Source organism: Thamnophis sirtalis, unplaced genomic scaffold (genome assembly GCF_051295495.1).
Source record: "Thamnophis sirtalis isolate CommonGarterSnake01/CBP01778 unplaced genomic scaffold, rThaSir2_p1.2 scaffold_1, whole genome shotgun sequence".
NCBI classification, from domain to species: Eukaryota; Metazoa; Chordata; class Lepidosauria; order Squamata; family Natricidae; genus Thamnophis; species Thamnophis sirtalis.
The window spans coordinates 127,271,958-127,290,902 of NW_028261381.1; the positions used below are offsets into that span (position 1 = coordinate 127,271,958).

General features: G+C 37.6%; 1 protein-coding gene across 1 annotated transcript; it reads right to left on the reverse strand.

Annotated features, from left to right (window-relative positions):
- Positions 1-406: 406 nt before the first annotated feature.
- Positions 407-18,561, reverse strand: TMED10 (transmembrane p24 trafficking protein 10). Its single transcript, XM_014061545.2, has 5 exons — positions 18,266-18,561; positions 13,468-13,588; positions 6,654-6,727; positions 2,791-2,917; positions 407-777 (listed from the first exon to the last, which is right to left on the reverse strand). The coding sequence occupies exons 1-5, from the start codon at positions 18,503-18,505 to the stop codon at positions 656-658; spliced, it is 684 nt and encodes a 227-aa protein (XP_013917020.1). The 5' UTR covers positions 18,506-18,561; the 3' UTR covers positions 407-655.
- Between the last annotated feature and the right edge of the window lie 384 nt (positions 18,562-18,945).

The window sequence follows — 18,945 nt, forward strand, 5'->3', positions numbered from 1 at the left end:
AATAACCTGGTTGTTAAGTGAACCTGGCTTTCCTGTTGAGTTTGCTTGTCAGAAGGTCGCAAAAGGTGATCACATGAACTAGGGACATTGCAACCGTCATAAATATGATCCAGTTGCCAAGCATCTGAACTTTGATCACATGATCATGGGGATGTTGCAAAGGTCGTAACTCTGAAAAATGGTCATTAGTCACCTTTTTCAGTTCCGCTGTAACTTTGAACGGTCACTAAATGAACTGTTGCAAGCCAAGGATCACCTGTATTTCTTGCCATTCCCTCACCCAACTCCATGTAATAATAAGATTGGTTCAAATACATCACATGCTGTGCACTGAAGTGGCAGATACCAGCAACTTAGTGATATATAAGATAACATCATTTAACTGTTTATGTAAACAAAAAAAAGATAGGTTTGAGACAATTTTATTTATTTGTGTCCAAAAATTCTCAAAATCAAATTACCATCTCTTCCAGATCTATTCAATAGTCCTGAATTTCCTCCTCAGTTTTTGTGCCAGTATTTCCCTCCCTCCGTCCCTTTGGTGGGTAATTGTAGAAAAAGTTCATTTTTGCAAGTCAACTCCAAGATGGCTCTCAATAGTCATTGCTGTGTTGTTCCCTGGGATCTCAAAACAAGGGAAAATTAGCCCTTCTTGCTACTCAATCAATTTCTTAGCTTTGAAGAAATGCCGCAGATAAAAGACTTGCCAAGTTGCCAGTCCAATGAGGCAGAACATTGAGAAAATGCTGAAGTACAGTACTCGAATGTTTGTAGATTCTGAAAGAAAAAAGCCCATTGTTAGAAAAAAAATGCCAAGAAAATTTGAATCCCACAGTCTATTATGTCTTCACTTGAAGTGCTGATATTTTCAGTAAAAAGCTATTTGGGCTCAATGGACAAGATATAATTAAAAGAGGTTCTGTTTTTATTCAACAAATACAATTCAAATTAGAAAAAAACATGCACAGATATAGACTAAGTGGTATCTGATGCAACAGCAGTAACAGAGAGGAATTTAGAAGACCTAGTGGACAATCACCTAGGTATGCAGCTGCCAAAAGGCCATAAAGTCCTAGGCTGCATCAACATCATCAAGATCACGTGAAGTGTTAGTATCACTTTATACGGCTTTGGTAAGACTACAGTTGGAATACTGCATCCAGTTTTGGTCCCCCTTATACAAAAAAGATGTTGAGACTTCAGAAAGAGTGCAGAGGAGAGCAACATAGATGATTAGAGGAATGGAGGCTAAATTTTACAATGAACTGTTGCAGGAACTGAGAATATCTAGGCCAGGGATGGCGAACATTTCGCCATCGAGTACCAAAAAGGTCATGCAGAAACGTCGCCCGCGAGTGCTAGCCAGGCCACACTCTGGAAAAGCCAAACATCCAGGTTCTAGCGCACGTGCACCCAACAATCAACTAGCTGGTGCGCAAGTGCAGGTCGGTTTTCGGCACTGCTGCGCACACGAAGGGATCGTGCTCCGAAAAAACCAAACTTTCAGATTCTAGCGCACATGTGCACCCTACAATTAACTGGCTGGTATCCACATGAATGCCAGTTTCGGCACTGTTGTGCACACGAAGGACAACTGATCATTGTGCGTGCATGGGCACCAGAAAACTCAGAAGACAAACAGGCAAGGCCACATGTACCGGGCGACATGGCTTTGCATGCCACTTTGGGTACGCGTGCCCGTAGGTTCACCATCACAAGGCAAATGAAGAGATGGATTAGGGATGACATGATAGCAATCTTCTAATATTTGAGAGCCTACACAGATTAACCTACTTTCCAAAGCACATGAGGGCAAGACAAGAGTCTGACATGTTAAGGTAGTGAATACGGGTTACCTTGACTTACAACAGTTTATTTAGTGAGCATTCACTCTTACAACAGCACTAAAAAAAGTGACTTATGACCATTTTTCATTCAGCCATTGCAGCATCTCCATGGTCACATAATCAAAATTCAAATGCTTGGCAAATGGCTCATATTTATAAGGGTTGCATATCCCGAAGTCATGTAATCACCTTTTGTGACCTGACAAGCAAAGTCAATGAGAAAGCCAGATTCATTAAACCACAGTGTTATTAACAACTGCGGCAAGAAAGATCATAAAATGGGACAAAACTCACTTAACAACTGTCTCGCTTAAAAACATAAATTTGGAGCTCAATTGTGGTTGTAAGTTGAGGATTACCTGTATTTCAAACTATTTCAGCCTCAAGATATAAAAAGAGTGCTTGGAGTTTTGGAGTGGAGGATATAATTAGGTCACCTTTGGTAATTTTTTATTTCAGTATAATTTCCTTTCTGTGGAAATTGGGAATAAGTGAGTGTAGGACCCTAAGGTCAGCTTTAGCACATGCAGCAGAACTTCAACTTTGATGAATGTAACACTTGATCACATTTACACTAATGACTAGTGGGATGAGCCTTCTCTATGCTGATAATGTACACTGAAATTCATCAGGTACCTACTATTACAGCTTTCAGACACAACTTTGCTTAGTTCTTCCCTAAACGACTGTCAGGTGTTTATATTTTCTTTTCTAGTTCACCTTTTGGTATGTTTTTTGTTTGATATTAATTTATTGTTTTTATCTTGTACTTTATTATAAACTTTGAAATGCAACTGTAAAGGAAGTTATATTCTTATTAAATAGTTAAATAAAACAATAGAATAATGGAATATTTAATTATCATGTTTTGTATAAAAACATTATTCATATTCTTTAGGCAAAGAAACGTAACAGTGTTACTCAGAGGCCCACATGTACATACCGTTAGTATCCCGCATCTCTTCTTCTCGCTTTTTCATGTATGCAAAGTCATTAACAATAGATTCTGAAAGATCTTCCAGTCGTCGCAGCTCCAGCTCCAATGGTTTCAGCTTTTCCACTTTAGCAATCTGATAAAAGAGGACATTATATGACAATGATCCAGAAGGTATCAACCCATTCCCATTTAAATGTGAATCTCTACTGGAACACAGTCCACTATGCCAACAAATAAAACATGGCATCCCCTAAGGAGATGCTTTTTATTAACATATTTTTTGTGAGTACTGATAGTCCTCATTTATTGACTACAATTTTGAGTGGCAATTGTGTCACTAAGCAATATGGTCATAAAGTAAAGTCACATGACCACACCTGACATATGCCTTCTTGTCGGTTCTGGCTGTGATTATTAAACGAATCGCTGCAGGTTGTTAAGTGGCATGTCATGTATGCATGTCTTGCGATTTCCTGCTGGCTTCCCCATTGACTTTCCTTGACACCAACTGTAAAGACACCAACTGTAAAGGTTGCAGATGGCAATCACTTGGCCACAGGATATTGTGATTGTGATAAATGTGTGTTCATTGCCAAACACCTGAATTGCAATCACATAAGTGTGGTGATGCTACTATGGTTTTAAGTCTCTTTTTTTCAGAACCACTAACTTCACTGAACAGTCACTGAACACCAGTAGTCAGTAAATGAGGACTGCCTTTTCTACATCTCTTTCAGCAGATTTCTAGGGCAATAAGGGCAGCTGAGAATTATTGCATGTTTATTTACAAAGATGTGATACAAACATTTCCTCCACCATCTATTGTGTAGCAAATTAATTTCAGATTATTTTTCAGCATTTTTGTACTAATCCCATCTATGTCTTCATCAGTAATATGAAGATTCCTGATCTCAAAATACAGTTATTTTTTTAAACCTTAAGACAAAACTGCCCTAATTGAAAGCAGACAATAGATACATCTGGATCAGCATTGTCTATTCTGACCAGACATGTGTCTCTACATCCAGCCACTTGAGATCTTTTTAATGCCAGGAAGCTCACAGCCAATACTCCATCTTTTACCACAATAAACAGTCCAATTATTGCTTGGCTATCATGAGATTATAAAGAATGTACCCAGAATATAAAGGGCAGAATTTCAACATCTCTAAAATCCTATTTCCTATCCTTCATCACCAGGCACAAATGTTCATAGGCATAAAATTGGCACAAGTAGTAGTTCTAATATCTGGAAATAATTCTATTGCTAAGCAACCAATTCTTTCCTGAAGCCCAAACCACTTTCTTTTTCCTATATAATACAGTATATAACTCTGGTTGAACACTACAGGATGGCAGAAAATTGGACAAGGTACAGCAAACTAACTCCCTGAAACCACAAAACATATTACGATCCAATGTAGGTTTATTTGGTATAAACTACTTATTATTTCTTTTTTAATTAGCAGTGTAACATTTCAGTCAATTGGGATAGATATAGAAACCTTAATTTTCTGCCTATTCTTTCTGCAGAGCTAGCAGCTTGTTGGAATCATGGTAAAAGGGGAGATTAAAAATTCAGGCTCATTCCACCTAATAATCCTTTACAGATGGTGATCTGGCTATATGACAACAGCAATCTGCAACATCAGGGATACTGTATTATAAATGAGGATTAAAGATGGACTCCAATCTTGAAAGGGGAGTAATTTTCTATTCATTTCCCTCAACTTCACCTATAAATAGCACTAATGAGCAAGGCAAATATCCGTATTTTCCTTCTTTGACAGTAATTTTAAAAAATGTTTCAGCTGCTATGATTCCCATAGAAAGATTCCCAGAAGAAAATTTGACTTCCATCACTTACAAATCAAACCTTTAATTTTTCTGTCTTGATGACAGTTTAGTGAGTTCTAGCTGATTTTACCAAACATCTAAATAATTATTAATAACACTGAGGAATTTTAAGATACATTTGTCTCTCAAATGGAAATGAAATCTCACATGACCAGAAATACCTCATGGAAGAAGTGGCTTTAGGAATTTTATGTTTAATTGCAAGAGGATTTTGACTGTAATCCTAAATATACTTCCTACTGAACATTTTCTTCTAGTTACTTTGCTACCAAGCACTAACATAGATGAGCACTGAATGTATTACAATAGATTAAAACTACTATCAACAGTTTATTGAAAGGCCACAAGAGGGCAATCAAACTTTGGTGTTTGCAAATATAGCAGCTTTTTTACAGAATTTCACCTAAAACAAAAAACGGGCCTAGAAAGTTATATTACAGGATTCCAGACAGGTATGATAGTTGCAAAACAACCCCTACACATGATGGTAGCCTTCATCTACATTAAAATGAAGAAAATAAGTAAAATGTTGTTTTATAGATCATGCTGAAGAAAATGTGTAATTATTAAATAAACCTGGGAATCTCCATTCATAACATTCATAGGAACCACACTTTAGTAAGCCAGCTGTAGGTATGCTTTATCATTTTTTTTTCCTCTTTCTGAAAGCCTTGTGGAAAAAAGAATGAAGGATCATAAACTGCAGAATTTAGGCCTAAATTACAGAACATTATAGGGACACAGTGGCTCAGTGGCTAAGACCCTGGGCTTATCGATCAGGTCGGCAGTTCATTGGTTCAAATCCCTAGTGCCACATAATGGAATGAGCTCCCATTACTTGTGCCAGCTTCTGCCAACCTAGCCGTTGGAAAACACATAAAAAATGCAAGTAGGAAAATAGGGATCACTTTTGGTGGGAAGGTAACAGCATTCCGTGCCCCTTCAGCATTTAGTCATGCCAACCACATAACCAGAGACATGTTCGGACACACTGGCTCTTCGACTTTGAAATGGAGATGAACACCGCCTCCAGGAGTCAGGAACGACTAGCACATATGTGCAAGGGGAATCTTTACCTTTATCTTATAGAACATTGTGCGCATTTACTTTCAAGTACCATATTTTTCAGAGTATAAGACGCACCTTTTTCCCTCAAAAAAGAGGCTGAAAATCTGGGTGCATCTTATACACTGAATACAGCATTTTTGGCCTTCTGAAACCCCGCCCCCTTCACCAAAATGCATAGCATGTAGGAGGTTTTCAGAGAGCTCCTGGGGGCTGGGGAGGGCAAAGATGAGCAAAGAATGGGCCTTTTTTGCTCAATTTTGCCCCCCCTAGCCCCCAGGAGCACTCTATAAGCTCCTAAAGGCTATCCATGTCCTTTTGGGAGGCAAAAAATGGGCCCATTTTTGTGAAAAATGGGCCATTTTTTGCTCATCCTCCCCCCTGGAGCATTCTACAAGCCTCCTAAGGGCTATTCATGCCCTTTAAAAAAAAATAGGTCCGTTTTTGCGAAAAACGGGCCTTTGGGGGAGGTGTGCAGAGTGCAAAAATATTTTTAATTTGCCTCTTCAAAACCTTGGTGCGTCTTATACTCTGAAAAATATAGTAAATCCTAGTGAATTCAATAGGGTGGTTCTTAAATGTCTTTGGAATAATAGCCTTAAATAAAATCTGTTGTAAAATAATTCAGGAACTTATTTAAAGTAAGATTTTAATGTAATTTACATTAATAATAATGATTTATTATTATAAAACCTTTTGAAGAAATGACCAAATGATCTCTAACCAAGTACAGTTTAAAGATAGTGATCCAATTTTACCTGTTTCAATGACCTCAGCAAATTTAAAAAACTTCAGTATGTACAAGCAATAGCCAGTGAAGTTAGATGGTGAGCACACCATCAAAATAGTTCAAAAAGAAGCATAACATTTTGAGCTCAAGTCATCAATAGCATCACATCAGTGCTAGCAAGAAAGCAGAGGCAAAGGCGGAAAAAGCAGAGACATACCTCCTCATAGTTTTTTGCTTCCACTCCATGCTTCATATTCAAGGTCACAAGCTGGTCTGGCATCCGCCCTGTTCCTGGAAATGCAATGAAAGGACTCATTGTATGTAGTACTTTGGCTGCCAGGAAATTCTCAGCTCTGCTCCCTTCCCTATTATAGAGGGATTTATAGCGCTCTCTCCAGAAATCTCTGAACAGTTAAAGATGCAGCCAAATTATTATAACCATAGAAAAGTCGACAGGGTTCTTCTGAAGGAAGAACTCCCAAAAATAATATAAGAAACTGTTGCAAATATGCATGTGGAGAGTGCAGAATGCAGGCACTCTGATTTCTTGGCCTTCAGTCCACCCACAAAGAGTAGGAAAATATATAAGTACAATTTAATAACACCAGATTAGCTAGCTGGAACTAACAGACCAGTTCTATCCAAATGGAAACAGTAGAAAGCCAAATGGTATATTAAATGGAACAGATGAAATTACTTTGAAAAGCGGACCACCTAGCCAACTTCTAAATCATCTGGGAAATTGCTAAAAAATACTAGCTTGCTCTGTCTCTCTCTCTTCCCCCCCCCCCCCACAAATTCAAGATTTACCATTACCATCATAAATAAACCTTAAGTAAGTTGCCTGGCAAAGAGAGCTTTGTCATTAATTGTCAGTGAACGTTGGAAATATAAACTCATAGGTATTTTTACAAAGTACATCTTCAACTCAACTCCAGATAATAAAAATCACATCCTAAGGCTTTAATCTTTTAAGTACAAAGCTTTCTATTTTGTTGTACACAGTGCAGGTAGCTGTTCAATCACTAAAGTATAGGTAGTCCTCAACTTACAACTGATCTCTTAGTGACTGTTCAAAGTTCCGACCGATCTACCTGAGGAATATTTATGATCCAAATTTGAAATTCCAACAGTTGGGTGTCCCTCCAGTCACAAAACCATATTTGGGCTCTTGGCAACCAGGCCTATTTACAGTTGCTTGCAGTATTCCATAGCCATGTGACTGAATTTTATGACAGTTTTGCTGAAAACCATCATTTACTTCCAGCTTTCAGCAAAACCACATTCATAATAAACCACTGGTTTGCTTAATGACCACAGATTTCTTTAACAACCATGGGAGAAAAGTTAAAAAGAATGATTTTATGATTTCACAAGTTAAACCATGATGGGCAGATTCCATTATGATTCTAATTCAATGACTATCGGTAACACTGATTTATCCGCAAAAATGAAGCCTTGTAGTCTGTTCATAATTTTCCTATCCTAAAATGATTCTATGATTGCCTTTCTGATACTGCATGGAATTGACATCCTCTTTTAAAATAACAAAGGAGGCGAATTAAATTGGTTATGTATTGAGTTCTGTAAAAAGGATGGTAGATCAGAAAAGGAGGAAAAATGGAAAATCTACCTTCAATTGAAATCTAACCAATACTTTGAATGTACATTATGGCATGTTTATTTAAGTCCCCTAGAGTTAAAAGGGCTCACTTTCATTAACATACATATGTATCTAGAAGAAAGACCTTCTGGAAAAAAATAAATGTTCTATTTCCAGAAATTCATGAATAGGATACGGCTGTATGCATCAGCTTAGACAACATCAGTTAGTTTGAAGAGGAAATTATTTTGCTTTTGGTCTTTCATTTCTGGGGAAAGAAAAGATATTTTCTGCCTTATTCAGATTTCAAATCATGTTTTTAATATCCATTATTTCTAACAACATTTTAGTTTTTAGGTAGAAAATATAAGAAATGAAGCTTGCAAAATGGAAGTTATATGGCAGAATAACTAAGGCTATGTTAAGCCAGACATTATTATTGAAAAGAATCTTGAAAATGGGACACAAGAAGTCGCCATCACAAGGGGTCTAACAATCACCCAACTGTGAGTTTGATTTTCATGCTTACAAATAAAGGATTTTGTATTCTGAACTCTTTACCTTGCACACAAAAATAAATTTCAAGTTTATGGGGAAGGAGGTTCACATCCTGCTTTGAAATCCTGGCTAGAACATGCATATGTGTTCCCCAAAGAGAAGGCACCAGCATGGCAATGTACCATAATACAGCAATAGCAATTTCTGGAACACCTAGAAGCTGGTGGTAGCCAAAGGCTTTTTTGCCATGAAGCCTGATGTATTATAATGAGAAACAAGCAAGCAAGCAGAGCAGTAAGCAGAAGCAGCTGCATATAGCAAGAGCAAGAGCAGTTAGACTTAAATACCACTTCATAGGGCTTTCAGCCCTCTCTAAGCGGTTTACAGAGTCAGCATATTGCCCCCACAATCTGGGTCCTCATTTTACCCACCTCGGAAGGATGGAAGGCTGAGTCAACCCTGAGCCGGTGAGATTTGAACTGCTGAACTAGCAGTCAGCTGAAGTGGCCTGCAGTACTGCACTCTACCCACTGCGCCACCTCGGCTCTTACATCTTACATATACATCTGGGGGAGCCACAAAGTTAACTGCTATGGATTTAGTGGAGGAAGCAAGGACATTTTATCTCTCTGGTCTGCCTCCTTTGCTTATAATAAATTCTTAAGAATTTCATATGATGTAGTTGTTTCACAGAATGTATGCCAATATTTCTGTTCTCAAGGTGGAAAAACATTGTATGTTTTTACTCTATTTCACAAATAGATGGCAGCACAATACAGTAAGAAATATTTTGTGTGGTTAACAGAAAGAAATGCCCGCCTTCAGCTGATGGAAATGGTGCTGCTACAAATAATAATTTCTAATATACCAAAATGTAGCTTTTAGAATTGTCGAGGATAAAAAAAAATGAATCCCCAATTTCTAGCTCACAATTGCTACTTGTTCCTATGAAAATGAATTCTGATTATAACCACATAAACAATTTGGACCTGTTTAAGAAACAAATTACGGTTCTTAGATTACAACAGTAGAAATGTACAAGAGTAGATCTGGAAACTATTACGACAAATAATTAACTAGTAGGAACTATCAGGATAATGAATACCTTCAGTATTTTCAACATCTTATGGATAAATATAAAAATACTTAGAATAAAAGAAAATATGTTGGACTTCCAAAAATAGAAATCCATATTGCTGATGAAAAGTTTGCAAAATATCATTTACATTTATCATTTAAAATATCACTTTATGATATTATGTTACTTTGTTTATTTAGCTTAAAATAGTATTCAAAATAAAAGTACAAATAAGGAAGCACAATATATTTGATGGGTAAAATTACAACATAAACAAATGATTCTTTCCACTTTGAGCAAACCAGAATGTCTGAAATCTTGTTTTGACAATTTTTTTGTCATCACAAAAAGAACTATGGGAAGGCAGGATCCATGTGAAAATTGTTTGCCAAATATTTTTGCCACAAATCTTTTCTTAATCCATGACGCCTATAAAAATCAAAATGGGATCAGTGCATCATTTACTGGTAGACCATGGGTAGAATTAATTGCCACTTATTCCCCTGTAAATCACAGAAGGATTAAGAACATTTTCAAGTCTCAGCAAATACACTTAACCATAGTAAGTATAGAAGTTGCTTTCAAAAAGCACATATAACACTTTCAGATATAGTATACAACTGAATTATGTTCAGTGCCACTCTTATCCACTTTCTTTTCAATTGGCACTAGATATACAAGAACACTAATTGTCATTGGAATGCTTTGATTTTCTCTATATAGCTTTTCTATAGACAAAGATTGGGCAAAGATGAATGTTCCTTCCTAAGGCATATGGAGTACAACAGTCCTAGAGTGTGCAGTACTGAAGAGTCTTGTTTTAATTTCCTTTCCCTTCTATCTTTTTATTAGGGGCTTTCTCTTCACCTATCAGGAGCTCCGACTCCAATATCCTGGAAGCCAGAGAAAAGACAGTATGCTTTCAAACTGTTCACTGGCCCTAGATCCAGAGGAAAGAATCACTCTGAAACCTTTTAGAAAATTTGAACAACAAGATTAAAGAATGAAGAACAATAACAAAAGTCTCAGATCTGATCAAATAATGATTGAATGTCCGTGTAAGTGTTATTTTTAAAGGTATCCTTGAGTGAAGGGCACAGAAAGGCATATAATAATAATTAATAAAATTAATCTGATACTCTGTTACTAGTACATACATCATTATTCTCAAACTTTAATATATGGTAGAAATAGGAGGAAAATCTGCAAAAACAGGAGCAATTTTGCAGCTTGAACAGCATAGTAAATGACGCAAGAAAAAAAATATTGTGTTAGAAATTCTGCCCATACTGTGGGATCTGTATTAGTCTTACAGGCCACCTCTTCCCTCTATGGGATATTGGTACAAAAAAATTGTCTTTCACTTCCTCTTCCCCATTTTTGTGGCTACAGGCTTGAGAAATCCCAATTGCTTAAACTCCACCTGGCTCAACAGCTCAAATAACTGTTATCTTAGTTTTGACTTCCCCAAGCAGACATTATTATGCTGCTGCCTAAACTGCCAAAGAATGTCCATCTGTTTTATGAACAGCATGTAAAAAAATTATTGACATACCTAATAACCTATAATACTCAAATCGTATCAAGTATCTGCTATTATCTTTTATACAGACTCTACCTAGACTGCTGTGTTGATACAGAACTTGATACTTGTCAAGTAAGAAGCTTTACATACTTTTTTGTAAGGTACAGGCAATTCGGTAACATTCTTCAAAAAAGTAGAAATAGGCTAGCAAGAATTCAATAAAATCTCAGTTTCCCTCAGTGCTGAGTGAACAGCATTTATAAGTTCAGAATGCAGTATAGGAAACACAATACTTAGAAAATTCATCTATGGCAGTGAGGTCAAAAGCTTCTTCAAGCCCAATGCAAACCTTCTTCAAGGGCTATCTATTCCTGATCAGAAGCACTATGAAAATGACAGAGGAGTATGCAATACTTCAGCTGAACTCTGATCCTGTAATTTGACAGAAAGAGGGATAAATGCATCACTTCTCAAAGAGCCATTAACTCTAAGGCTTGTTGGGAAACTGTCCATCAGATCTGGGTACACAACCAATGCGTACTTGAGACCGCCTCCTGCCAATTACCTCCCTGCGACCAATTAGATCGCATAGATTAGGCCTCCTCCGAGTTCCATCTGCCAGTCAGTGCCGACTGGCAACTACACGGAGAGCCTTTTCAGTAGTAGCTCCGACCCTTTGGAACGATCTCCACGTGGAGATTCGTACCCTCACCACCGTCCAGACCTTCCGCACAGCCCTTAAGACCTGGCCAATTAGATCGCAAAGATTAGGCCTCCTCCGAGTTCCATCTGCCAGTCAGTGCCGACTGGCAACTACACGGAGGAGAGCCTTTTCAGTAGTAGCTCCGACCCTTTGGAACGATCTCCCCGTGGAGATTCGTACCCTCACCACCGTCCAGACCTTCCGCACAGCCCTTAAGACCTGGCTAGCCCATCAGGCCTGGGGATAAAGATAATTTGTCCCCACCCGAATGATGAATGAATGTTGCTTACTATTTTACTTCTATGTATTGTTTGTGTCTATTGTCTGTACCCTCCCTTCCTTATTTTATGTAAGCCGCCCTGAGTCCCCTTAGGGAAAAGGGCGGCCTATAAATACTAATTTAAAAAAAATGTCTTTTACCTCACATGAAACAAACAAAGCACTAATGCAAGGGATTCTTAACCTTTGCCACTACATATCATGTACATATCAACAATAGGTCTACCTGCCTAGCCCAGGGATATTAGCAGATATACAGTAAACAGATCAAATTCCATCACCAAGGTTTATAAAGTGCTTTAGTATCACCAAATCCAATCAAATATCCATACTGAATTCCTACAACACAAAGACAGACAAAATAAAAAGCAGGCAGAAACTTTCAACACCTCCTTTGTGGTAAAACATGTGAAAGCAAGACTAGAGAACAAAAAGAAAATACTTCATGAAGAAGTTAGAATTGAGGTGTCCAATGCTTGGTCTGTGGACCATCACCTGTCTATGGCAGGCCAGAAACTAGGCCACACAAAAAAGCGAAGCCCCATCTGCGGGATACAGGTAGCATGCGAAACTACACCCCCTCAGCTCTGCAGAAAAATATTTCTCCATGGAACTGATCCATGGTGCCCAAAAGGCTGGGGGGTGCTGAGTTAGAAAATGTGGTAAATATCTTATGTACTGAATTTATGTAACTCCCCTTTCTCACATGTATATGACTCTGGACAATGTACAAAATTAAAGCTAAATATTCAATATAATTTATCCATTAAAACAATTAAAATCAATACCATCTCCTTGTTCTCCTGCACTTTCTGGCTGGAAATATCAAAATCATTGGTTGTGTCCATATTTAACAAAATTTTGAATGGGGATTTTTTTGATTGAATTAAGCTAATTTGTTATTGAAATAAATTACTTGATTCACATAAAACACCAACATAAATTATGGGTTACAAACAGTAAGAACATTTCCTAACATAAGTGATAAACCATTATTGTTAAGCAAAATTTACAAGTCAATGGTAGCAGCTGAGTGAGATTTTATCTGTCACATAGTTCCTTGATAATGGTGTTCTTATATTTCATATATTAAATTGTATTTCTATTCAGCATATTATAATTGCATTATCGGTCAATTGAAAATCTTTCTAGAAAAAAAAGTGATCTTCATCAGTAATTTTAAAAGGTCATTGTCAAGTAATCTTAGACATTTCATTCCAAAACATCAAAAACATTTGGCAAAGCAGATACCTCTGGTTCATACTCAAAGTTATCTTTTAAGTGAATTCTGCAAAGAAAGTAAAGAGGAACTTATCAAAAGCATCTAACAGTTTTTCATACTCACCCACAGGGAGTTTGCTTTCAAAGCAAGCCTCAAACACGTCATAGTCCTCTGTGGTGAAAGCAAATTTGCCCTTAGTAGCATCATCCTTGACATAAAGGATGTGTCCAGCTGTGTCAGTAATCTGTAAGAAAAAAATTAAAAAGCAAGCAGGTAAATAGCTAAATATTGGGAGAGGTGAAATCTTCCAACATGCAGTTATTATTTTCCTTTTGGTCATCTTCATTGCTGAAAATTTAAATGTAATTGAATTGTGATTGTCAAAAAAGCCATGGGATATATTTAAGATGATCCTCTATCATCTTAAATAGTTTATATTAGAATAACAGTATCCACTATGAAAAATGCAGTGTCTCAGAAGAGGGCACAATATAATGGGAGACCACATTCAATTAATTAAAAGTAAATTAACAGTAGTTCTGGGAAAGGCAAATGATAGGTACATTTAGCTACACAATTAACTTGGACAAACAACATGAATGCTTTTCCCAACTGCCAAAATAGCAATACATCAAATATTAAATTGTATTCTTAGAACATGTTAAAATATATTTAAAGTCTCATTTTGTGCAGTAAAAATTCAAATATGATTCTTTTTGTACAAAATTAAATCACACACGATGTTCTGAACTTGATCTTCCCAATGTCCAGCTGCATCTACAATTCTATTAAGCTGGCAACAATTGACAGCTACTGTCAATTGACAGCAGCATTAGACATATTGCTTATAAAACTCTGAACAAACTGCTTAAAAGTCAACCTGCACAACTATGGGGGTACAACAAAGAATGAAAGATGTTCCATAAATGCTTATGCACAGTAACCACACCAGCTCCACTCCTTCCATACACAAACAGAGTGTCAACCTGAACAATAGTGCCTACACACTGTTGGGACAAAGAGGTTAAATAACCTCTCTGTTACATTGGATTAATTCTTCCAGAATCAAATGTATGTGTTTGTGTTGAGATTGCTTGATAAATATGTAAACATAACAATGAATTAACCTGAACAAAAATGACATAATGAAAAGCAATCATAGTAATTTTAAAATGTCCTGTTCTTTACCTACGTTCTCCTATGCAAAACTGTTCACTGTGCAATCTGAAAAGTATTGTTTGATCACTAGTAAATGGAAAACAACAATGACAAATAAAGAATTTATGCAATCAGCTGTGCTAAAGCTTTTTAAAAAACTAATAAACACCCTATGCTCTGAAACTATCTGATGAACCACCCAAATTGGGATATTAAAAACAAATGGCTGATGCACAAAATCTCAGTACACTATTACAGTCTTCTGGAAAATAGCAAATGCTAAAGTAGGACTTCAAACCAAGGTAAAAAAAAAATGGGTAGAATATAATAGAAACTTACACTTTTTGAGAATGTATAAGCATAGGATCCCTAATATTAGCCAAAAGAAATATGCTCTACACAGATCTTTTAGAACTATCGAAAATATTTATTGCCTTATTTTTCTTAAATATATGTAGTTAAAATGTTTTAATACTGAATATTGAGAGCTTATGCACTGGAGAAAAATTCCTTGCATGTGGTCAATAAAGAATTCTAATTCTATATTTCATTTTCAAGAATCTTTATAATTTGAACGTAATCATTTGAACATATTCAAAATAAGCATCTGTGTTCCCGTCAAAGCAAAAATAAAACTCTGCTAATACTTGTCCAATCTGAATCAATATATTATGTAAAAATAAAATATGAAATGCTTCTGAAAATTAAGTATAAACTGCCTTGTTTACAAGACACAAAACTACCTTCAGATTAATACAGTAAATACTAAATTATAAAAAACAGATGACTGCCTAAACTGCAAAAAAATCTGATAGAATTAACAGAACATTAACTTTATTTTGAATAGAGAAAAATGAAAAGAAAAATGGAAAAGATTCTTTCAAGTCCTCTATTCAGTATCCTGGCAACAACATATCAACCAGTTGTATCTGTCTTTCCTCTGTAATGTTTTTTTTTAAACTTACATGAAATTGTTGGTCTCACCCTACTAGTCGTGTTCAGGAATAACCAAGATCACCAACCGAAATAAGGGATGGCTTAGTTCTCTTTTATTCAAAAAGAGCACTTTCACCTTGACTCTCTTTACTCAATTATAACAAAAAGTCAAAGAACAGGTACTTCTCTATTTACAACCATTCATTCAGTGATTATTTGAAGTTACAACAGCACTGAAAAAAGTGATTTTAGACCATTTTACACTTGTAAGAGTGTAAACCATTACAACATCCTTATCGTCATGTAAAATTCAACGACTTGGCAACTGGCTCATATTTATCATGGTTGCAGTGTCCTGGGGTCATGTGATCAACTTTTGCGAATTTCTGACATGCAAAGTTAATAAGGATGCCAGAATCACTTAACCACCATGCTAGATTCATTTAACAACTTTGGCAAGAAAAATTGCAAAATGGGGCAAAACTCACTTAACAAATATTTTGCTCACCAAAATAAATTTTGGGCTCAATTGTGGTCATAAGTCAAGGGTTTCCTGTGCAGGCAACACACTGGTTTGCAAAAAAATAATTACATGCACACTATGTTTTCTATGTGATATCAAGGGCTCCTTTGTTTTTAATTTGTTTACTTCTCTTCAACAAAATACCTAAACAAGAAATTATTCATATCACATCTTGCTTTTAAATATAAATATGCATTCTTTTAGACTTCCACATAATTAGATAAGAGGATTTGGTTTTATTATATAACATCTCAGATAATGCACTCCATACAGTTTACATACATAGTAAAAACTTTGTTGCATCCTGCCTCTTGTCTCCACTGTTCAGCCTCACTGATGTTAATTAGAGATTATAGGGATAGTCCTCAGCTTGCAACAATTGAGTCCAGAATTTCCGTTGCTAAGCCTGATAGTTGTCAGTTTTGCCCCATTTTATGACCTTTCTTGCCCCAGTTGTTAAGTGAATCATCACAGTTGTTAAATTAGTAACACGGTTGTTTGAGTGAATCTGGCTTTCCTATTAACTTTGCTTGTCAGATAGTCACAAAAAGTGATCATGTGACCCTGGGACATTGCAAATGTCCCAAACATGTCAGTTTGCCAAGCATTCAAAATTTGATTATGTGACTACAAAGATTTCAATGGTTGTAAGTTTGAAAAACAGTCATAAATCACTTTTTTCACTGCCATTTTAACTTGTAATTAGATGGTTGTAAGTCAAGGACTACATGTACAAGCTTCCAAGCCCCAAACAATTTTGGTTTCATTTACACAGTTCCACTTAGTTCAGAAGGATTTATAACAGGATGGTCAAACTCACATCCAGCCCACAGGCTGCCAGGTTGACACCCATTTTATAAGGATGGTTCAAAATATAGCTGTAAAAATATTACTATGAGATCCCAAAAAGTTTTCATGAATGCATTTTCACACAGAGGGAAGAATTTTACTTGGAGAAGTAATAATGTATTTATGATAAAAATGACAGATTCAATAATATTTGTTCCAATTTACATAGCACTACAGATCCCCCTCCCAAAAAATATGGGATAATGTAGGGATTACTTCAAACAATCCTATCACTTTAGGTAAAAAAAACCAAATTCTATGAAGCAAGCTTTAATATACAATATTGGAATTTCATAATATTTTGGTATTTTCAGGGCATGGACTTAGTCTTGGCTTCCTAGCATCATCCCTGCAGCCAATTTAAGACTACAAACAACTGCCCTTATCTCTCTCCTCTTTCTCTGTGAAGCAGAAAAAAAGCTCCTTCTAGTCTTTTGCTATTTGAGACTGACCTGTTCTACCTCATTTTTTAATGTTCCATTCATATGTAAGGGTACCTATTCCTAGTAACCATGACTATCCCGTTACAAATGGAGTCCCATGCCCTAGCCCAGCCCATGAAATCCTCTATCCTTCCTTCCTAGATACAGTCCTGCATTTCACGGACATATATTGTAACTCCTCCCAATTTGTCTTTTAAGAGGCCACTGGTTACACCTTCAAGATCATCTCAACAGCCCGGAACCATCCCTCCCTACTTGCTTTTTAAGAGGCCTTTGATCACACCCTTTACATTGGTACATTCACCCTCATGTTCTTATCACCTATGCCAGTTCCACCCCTGGTAGCTCTTTTTTATCTCTACCTTTCACCTGACACCTTGATACTCGTTACCATTCCCCTCACGGTAGACACTCCAGTCCATGTGGCACACAATTCTTGGCCGGGCATATTCCTTATATGGATACCTCTCTCTTCCTAGTGTCATATTATTCTGAGAACCGAGGGAATAAAGCCTACAAATATTGTGTTTTGGACTCCCAAAACAAGGGATGGTTGAGACACAAGAGAAAAAAGTCAGTTATAAAGTCAGGAATGAGTAAGTTCTAATTATGTGAAAATAAGACTCAGCGAGGGAAGTAAACAGATAAAACATCTTTTTGCCTCCCGGACTAGTGAGAGGCCAAGGAACTATTGTGAGGTTCTTAAACGTGATATTCTTCCCAGCTGAGTACACAAAAACTGAGCTTTTCCCCTCCTTCCGTATTCAGCCTTCTTAGGGAGACCCAGAGCGCGCTGACGTGTCCCACGATGCGGAACGAACGGGAACACAGGCATGTGGTTGGCAACACGCCGGCCCAAGGAGGTCCAGGTAGCGAGCAGGAAAGATAAGCATCCCTTTAGGGACAGCTGTTCTAAGGGCTATCTGCCCGGTCACACACACACACACACACAGACACCCGCCCCACTCGTTCCCGCCCAACTGCCCCGCTTGCTCTCTCGTCGGCCCTGCACCTTGAGGTTTGCTGACGGGCCGCTAGACGAGCCCGGCGGGGCAGCCACCTCGTACTCGCCGGTGACCAGCTTGTCGCGGTGAATCTCCTCCCGTAGGCATTTGCGGGCTTTGCCCGGCAATTGGAAAGAGATGGGCTGAGCGGGGCCCGGCAGCAGGACGAGCAAAAGGAGCGTAAGCAGGGAGGCCAGGAAAGGCGGCTTTTGCCGAAAGCGGCCACGGAGCAGCGAAAGCGACAGCATGGCGGCAGATCCGAGGGATACAAGGCCGGATTTTCTTTCTGCCTCCACCTCCACCACGTGACCGCGCCGCCCGTTGCATGATGGGAAGCGAGGCTCCTCTGGGCAGCCACCGAGATCCATTGTGCTAGAAGGGCCAGAAAGTTCACCGGGTTGATGGGATTGAAGTCGAGAGCGGAATTCAATGCCGGCTTGTCCGCGGAGTCTCCCAAGACTCGTAGTTTAGCATTTGTGGAGATTCTCACCCATCCAGGTCATGGTTGTCCCAAAAGCGCTTCTTCAAAAGACATCTGGACTTTGTTTTTGCTTGAAGACGTTTCGCTTCTCGTTCAAGAAGCTTCTTCAGTTCTGACTAAGTGGTGGAAGAGTGCTAACGACTACATGACTATAAGGAATAAAAATCCAGTCAGAATTGAAGAAGCTTCTTGGATGAGAAGCGGAAC